General features: G+C 37.6%; 1 protein-coding gene across 2 annotated transcripts in view; it reads right to left on the bottom strand.

Moving 5' to 3' along the window:
* Nucleotides 1–3,915: 3,915 nt before the first annotated feature.
* The window catches only part of mcph1 (microcephalin 1), a 50,444-nt gene continuing 47,306 nt past the window's right edge, over nt 3,916–7,053 (bottom strand). For both annotated transcript variants that reach the window (XM_056471397.1, XM_056471398.1), the window contains exons 14-15: nt 5,775–6,012; nt 3,916–4,145 (exon numbers count right to left, since the gene is read on the bottom strand). In XM_056471397.1, the coding sequence (XP_056327372.1) occupies nt 4,093–4,145; nt 5,775–6,012 (291 nt within the window). In that variant the 3' untranslated portion in view covers nt 3,916–4,092. The remainder of the gene's footprint in view (nt 4,146–5,774; nt 6,013–7,053) is intronic.

Raw genomic sequence — 7,053 nt, 5'->3', positions numbered from 1 at the left:
CACACTATACATATAGCATATGATACACTCTATACATATACACACATTATTCACTGAAAAACATTAGAAACTGAATTGGAAATGAATTAGTTTATTATAGTCAGTCATGAACTGAGGTGGGCCGGTCTAAGGCTTGAAACTCCAGGGCTGAAAAGGAGTCCCACTGTGGCCCTGGTTAGATGGATGTTTAGCTGGGTTTCTTTATTTATTGATTTATTTTGGAGAAAATGTATACATAATTGTAGCCTACTGTCATTTAGCTATTAGACAAATAAAAAAAACAATCTGGCCAGCACATTCAACTGTCCTCTGTCACAATTTGGCCATTTCAATAAAAAATAAAAAGTAAAACACAACAATAATAATAACAATAATAATAAAACTATAATAATGAATTCTTCAATTCTTCAAATAAAATGAATAAAGTGACCAAACTGCCTCAAAAACACAGACGTGACGGGATTAGTGCCTTTTGCTTTGAAGTGATATCTGATGGCTGAGGACTCCGCTCGCCATTAAAGCCATATATATAAACACATGATTCACTCCATACATATACACAGACATGATACTTTCCATACATATACATAATACACTCTATACTATACATATACACTTACACATCATATATGATATACTCTGTACATATACACTCCTGTCAGGGTCTGGGATAGAACCCAGGAAAGGTGAATCACATTACCACTGAGCTACTTAGCACATGGTACACTACATGCATACTATATATATATATATATATATATATATATATCCATCATGTATATATATATATATACACACACACACGATGGACTCCATACATTTAATATATGATACACTCTACACATATACATGATTTATTCCATACATACTCTCCATATATTTATATACACATGATGGTCTCCATACATATAGTATATGATACACTACATACACACACGATGCACTCCATACATATACAAAGACATGATACACTCCTGTCAGGGTCTGTATGTGAGAGGTAAATCTCATTACCACTGAGCACACGCTACACTCCATACATACTACAGACATACACATGATACACTCCACCATTCAAATCATATATGTATAAATCCAAACATATACATGATACACTCCATACATATACACAGACATGATACAGTTTATACATGATACACATTCACATCGTAAATGATACACTCCATACATACTATACATATACACATACATTATACACTCCTGTCAGGGTCTGGGATAGAACCCGGGTCTCTGGTGTGAAAGGTGAATCACATTACCGCTGGACCACTGAACACATGGTACATTGAGTGTATACATACTATACAGATACACTGCTGAGCAAATCACTGGTACAACCCTTCCTACTCCCCAAGAACTGTACTTATCCAGAGCGAGCAAAAGGGCTGCCAAAATCACTCTGTATTCTCTCATACATATAGCATATGATACGCTCCATGCATATACATGATACACTCAATACATATAGTATAGGATATACTCTATATATACACACAGATTACTCCATACATACTCTACAAATACACTCCCCATACATGTACACATGATGTTAAGTTATTTAGAGCAAATTCGTACTTCCGGTTTGAAGCTGCGTCACAGCCATGAGATCTTAGCGTGTATTCCAGCGTGTAGAATGGACCACTGTACCTGGGAGTACCTTATGACGTGTCTGAGTGTGCTGCATTCATTCATGAGTAAGATTTGGTTGAAACCAATCAGTGCACGTGACACGCAGCAGAAATACGTTTGTATGGAACTTTTTATTTTTTACCCGAGAGCTTTTTGCATCTGGAAATGGTGATATCCGGATTTGCTGCTCGTCTCCTTTTAATAAAGATGTGGCTCCAGTTGGTGTTGATTGTTCCGTCTCTATAGATTTGGTGAGTGAGCGATCAGTGGTCTTTCTTTGTTCATTCAGATGGCAAAGTTATAGTTCGTATCGTCAGCAGTACTCTTTCAGTGTTTAAAGACAGACCTTAGTCAAAATGATTTCTAAGTTACTTAGTTTACAGTACGTTAATATCACTACAATATTGTGGGCTGAAAGATCTGCTGTAAATGCTGCTCTCCGAGTGGAAGCACTGCAAGCAAACTATTACCAACAGTCGTGTTGAATTTTCGCCGCATTTTGTGACGATAGTCTAACACACACACGGCTTTCTGACCTACCGAGTGCATCTGAGTTACCGAGAAATGCAGAGGTTAAATTCACAAATTTTTATATATTCTATCAAAATAACTTAAACGATTAAAAACAGCAACAAATATTTATTTGGGCACAAACAATTTAAGTATTAGTTTTGCTTACTAAGTTGCACACAGGTTTGATTATGTATAAATATCATTATCACTATATTGTAAAAATATTATTATGACTAAAGGCCTACATCATCCTGACAATCAAAAACAAAATGACATGATATCACAGGTGATTGTCTTTTGAGTGCACCAGAATGACACTCCTCAGAGCGTGAGAAGCATACAGTTCTTTAGGATCTATATGATTTGTAAAATAAACACCTGCAGGTTAAGGAAACAGCATAGGAGGAAGTTGGCCTTGGCGCAGATGAAAAGTAAAAAAATTGTATTTATAGATCGATAGGTAACTAGATAAAATAGACAGAGATAGGCTGATCTGCAGTGTGAAACAGGCGTTAGTTAGACTTCTGTAATGTGCTAGGTGGTTGCCTGACTAAACACATTTCAGTTCAAAATGGAGCTGCTAGAAAGTACTATGAACATATTAGTCCGGTTCTATCAGCATCGGCTCCTTATTAAACATTGTAAGTAGTCAATAAGATTGGAAAATGTATACAAAGCCCTGAATAGCTTGGCTCCCTAGTATTTGAGTGAGACCCTGTTGTATTACAGCCCTTCATGTGCACTACGAATATTTAAATTTGGACAATTAATTATTGTCCTCTAAACCAGGGATGTCAAACTCAATTGCTGGAGGGCCGCAGCTCTGCACAGTTTAGTTCCAACCCTGCTCCAACACACTTACCTGTAGGTTTCAAACAAGCCTGAAGGACTCAATTAGTTTGATCAGGTGTGTTTAATTAGAGTTGGAACTAAACTGTGCAGGGCTGCGGCCCTCCAGGAATTGAGTTTGACATCCCTACTCTAAACTCTTCAACAGCTTTCTGGGTTCGGGAGTTTGAGTGGCAGACACACTCTGTTACTTTGAAATTAGACTAAATCTAGAATTTGGCCTTTAAAGGACACATGCAGTATTTACATTTTAGTATCCCTTTGACATGACCATGACAAAACCAACCCAGGTTCCTTCTGAAAACGTACCCCCATATACTTTTCTGGAGAACGCCAAATACAGTTTTTGTTTGTTTGTTTTGTTTTTGTGAATACACCAGAGGCCGCTGTGTAGCCTTTTTCTGATCTTGTGAGAGCCATACAGGCCTGCTGTTCTCGCGTAAATCCACCAGAGGCCGCTGTCGACAGACTGACTGACCCACCTTTCTCCATCCCTAAACCCAACTGTTAGTGTTTTCAAAAGCAATGCAGAAAAAGAAAAGCCCTCACGGCAGCCATATTTTTACCCCGTTTTACCACATTCTCACCCTGTTATTTACTAGTTTATTTTATTTTTGGCTATTATTTTTGTCTTTCTTGCTTTTTGGAACCGTTCTTCACCAGACTCAAACCCCATCACCAACTTCTCTCTGTGTCTCAAGTCTACCGACGTATGCGACAAGCCACTGGACAAACTGATAACAGCAGAAAAGCCGTCAATATGAAGGTAAGTGGTCAGCTGGTAAGCCCGGAAAGGAACGGCGTCATACAGTCCATATTTTTTGTTTAAAAGATTAAATGCAGCCATATGTAACTCTGGCTACATAATTTGCAATCTCCAGAAATATATATAGGGCTTATATAGGGCTACGCTTTCACAATGAGCCTATGTTGGACAAAACACTTCACTTTCAAGACACATATAATAAGAATATTTAATAACAATTAGCTACAAAGGAAAAAAGAAAGTTACATCTCATCTACAAAATCAACAACTTCAATAGACGAATTCCAAAGATTCTCCACATTCTCCATGTTCCTGGATCTTCATTCCAAGACATAATTTTTGTATGGGAGCAGTATGAGATGTGTGACACAATCTGAAATGAATAAAGCATTTGCGTTATATGAAACAGGGAGAGCTCAATATGAATTTTTAATGTTCTAGGTCACAGGTGTCAAACTCCGTTCCTGGAAGGCCACAGCTCTGCACAGTTTAGTTCCAACCCTAATTAAACACACCTGATCAAACTAATTGAGTGAGCAGGGTTGGAGCTAAACTGTGCAGGGCCACAGACCTCTAGGAACTGAGTTTGAGACCCCGGTTTCATGTAGTACCATAATCTGGATTCTCCTGAATGAAGTAAACCTAAAACCAGTAGTTTTGGAATATCTATACCTCGGTAACGACACACTATTTTATACTCTAGTTTATATTGTAAAATGTCTGTAGAGATTGACAGTTCATATTACATTGTTCCACCATTAGATGGTGAAAGAGACTGCCTTGCACATTGCTAAAAACCGTTATAGGACTCAAACATTTTATTAGAAAATGAAAAATGTTTTTTTTTTTTAGCAATTTTATTCTTAGTTTAAAAATAAAGACACAAATACTCAATATTATTAGTGGAAAAGTTTGACTCCATCTGACTAAAATGCTTCAACAGTATATTCTCCTATGAATGCACTCAGTAGGTGGAGAGAATGCAGTATTTTTGGGCTGTTTGAACACATTTAACCATTCCACACCATTAAATATGATCAAAAGTGTACAAGCTCAAAATGTTTTACACGGGTAATTACACTACCTGACAAAGGTAAAAGCCTTGTGGTTGATCCCAGTAGCAAGAACAACAAATAATAACTTGACTTCTAGTTGATCATTTGGAAAAGTGGCAGAAGGTATTGGAGACCTATTGGAACCCACATGGACCAAAAATTCACACAGAAATCAGTCAAGTTTGGTGAAAGAAAAATCATGGTTTGGAGTTACATTCAGTATGGGGGAATGCGAGAGATCTGCAGAGTGGATGGCAACATCAACAGCCTGAGGTATCAAGACATTTGTGCTGCCCACTACATTATAAACCACAGGAGAGGGCGAATTCTTCAGCAGGATAGCTCTCCTTCTCATACTTCAGCCTCTACATCAAAGTTCCTGAAAGCAATGAAGGTCAAGATGCTCCAGGATTGGCCAGCCCAGTCACCAGACATGAACATTATTGATCATGTCTGGAGTAAGATGAAGGAGGAGGCATTGAAGCTGAATCCAAAGAATCTTGATGAACTCTGGGAGTCCTGCAAGAACACTTTCTTTGGCATTCCAGATGACTTAAAGGATGCAGTCCTTTAAGCTCATGGGAGTAATACACAATATTAATTTCTTTTCCACCGCACCATGACTTTATATTCTTTATTATTATTTCCGTTAAATGAGACCTTCCTGTCCTAATTAAATAATTAATAATCAAGGCATCATATTTTATTTAGGTAAAATAAGCGTAATCTAGAAGATTTTGCCTCTCATATAAGCCACCTTTGACACCAAATGATCAACTAGAAGTCAAGTTAGTATTTATTGTTCTTAAAAGTTAAATTAGTGACAAGACTTTTGTCAGATGAATGAATTTATGATGTTTATGAGTTTTGTTTACACTGTTGTATATATGGATTTTGTTTACATGTATATCTGCCGACTCACTGTCCTCAATAATATGCAATCCTACCTAAAATCCACTGTTCTGAAAGACTGCAGCTCCCCTCTGGTTTCTTGCCATTATACCCTCCAATACAAATTCCAGCCTGCCGTACACTTCGGCACACAGTTCCTCCACACAGCTTAATGAGTTCTTTTAGTCTGCCACAGGGGGGCTGGGAGTATGGGGATACAAACATGGGCAGCTGATTATGGAACAGGTCCTGCTGATATTCCCCAGCAGAAAGATGTTGCTGCAGACGGCATATCTGCAAGAAGAGAGAAATCTTAATCTTAGAGATAAAACCATATGATATTGATTTAAACATTGTAAGCTAAGGTCGAGCCTGGTCAGAATCTGAATGTGAGACCATCTGGGCAAACTGTTGGAGGTAGTGTTAAGGCCCTAGGATACTTCAAATGAAATGTAAAAAACTAATTGAAGATATTTAGTAGAAAATCCATCAAAGCAATATATATTTGAGTTCATTTTGGCAAGAGAACTTTTGGAGAAGTGATTCTGGATGATCAGTTGTCCTCAGTGGTGGAAAGAGTACTGAAAAATCATACTTAAGTAAAAGTACCATTACTTGCCGAGAAATGTAGTGCGAGTAAAAGCATCTGCTGTAAATATTACTCAAAGTATGAGTAATAAGTAGCCCTTTCAAAAGAACTCAAGAGTAGTCAGTATTATGCTGTAAAAAGCTGATGCATGTACATGCAATTTGTGGATGTGTGTAAACGTAACATTCTGTAGTGCATTTAGTATTGTTCAACAGTCACACAACATCAAAGTGTTAATATTAGGTTAGATTTAGGTTGTGATATCAGATGACCAAAAGTCAATGTCTAGCCAGTGTCTGAGAACAACGTTATTTTGATGTCCAATAACATCAAATGACGTTGATATTTTGTTGATTTTAGGTTGTGTTGGAAAGTGACCAAAATCCAACGTTGAGCCAACATCTTAAACCAATATTGACGTCAAATACTGACATTTAGTCGTCGGATATGGCAGCCAAAATCCAACATCTGATAGACGTCATTGGTAACGTCATTAGACATTGATATTTAGTTGATTTTAGGTTGGACGTTGGACATTGACGTCGGTCTGATATTGAGTTCTGACGTCAACCTGATTTTCATTTCCAAACAAAATGCAACGTCCCTACAATGTTGGGGTAAAACTTCAATCTGATGTCATGTTGAGCTCCTGTGCCTGCTGGGTGTTAAAGGCCATTTCGGTCTTCATACAGTAAACATCCGTCACTTTCTCATAATGAATCTAAATCTAAACATGAATCTAAAAC

The sequence above is a fragment of the Danio aesculapii genome, chromosome 13 (genome assembly GCF_903798145.1).
Source record: "Danio aesculapii chromosome 13, fDanAes4.1, whole genome shotgun sequence".
Taxonomy (NCBI): domain Eukaryota; kingdom Metazoa; phylum Chordata; class Actinopteri; order Cypriniformes; family Danionidae; genus Danio; species Danio aesculapii.
The sequence above is the reverse complement of the archived record's forward strand: the minus strand, read 5'-3'. Positions and strand labels throughout refer to the sequence as shown.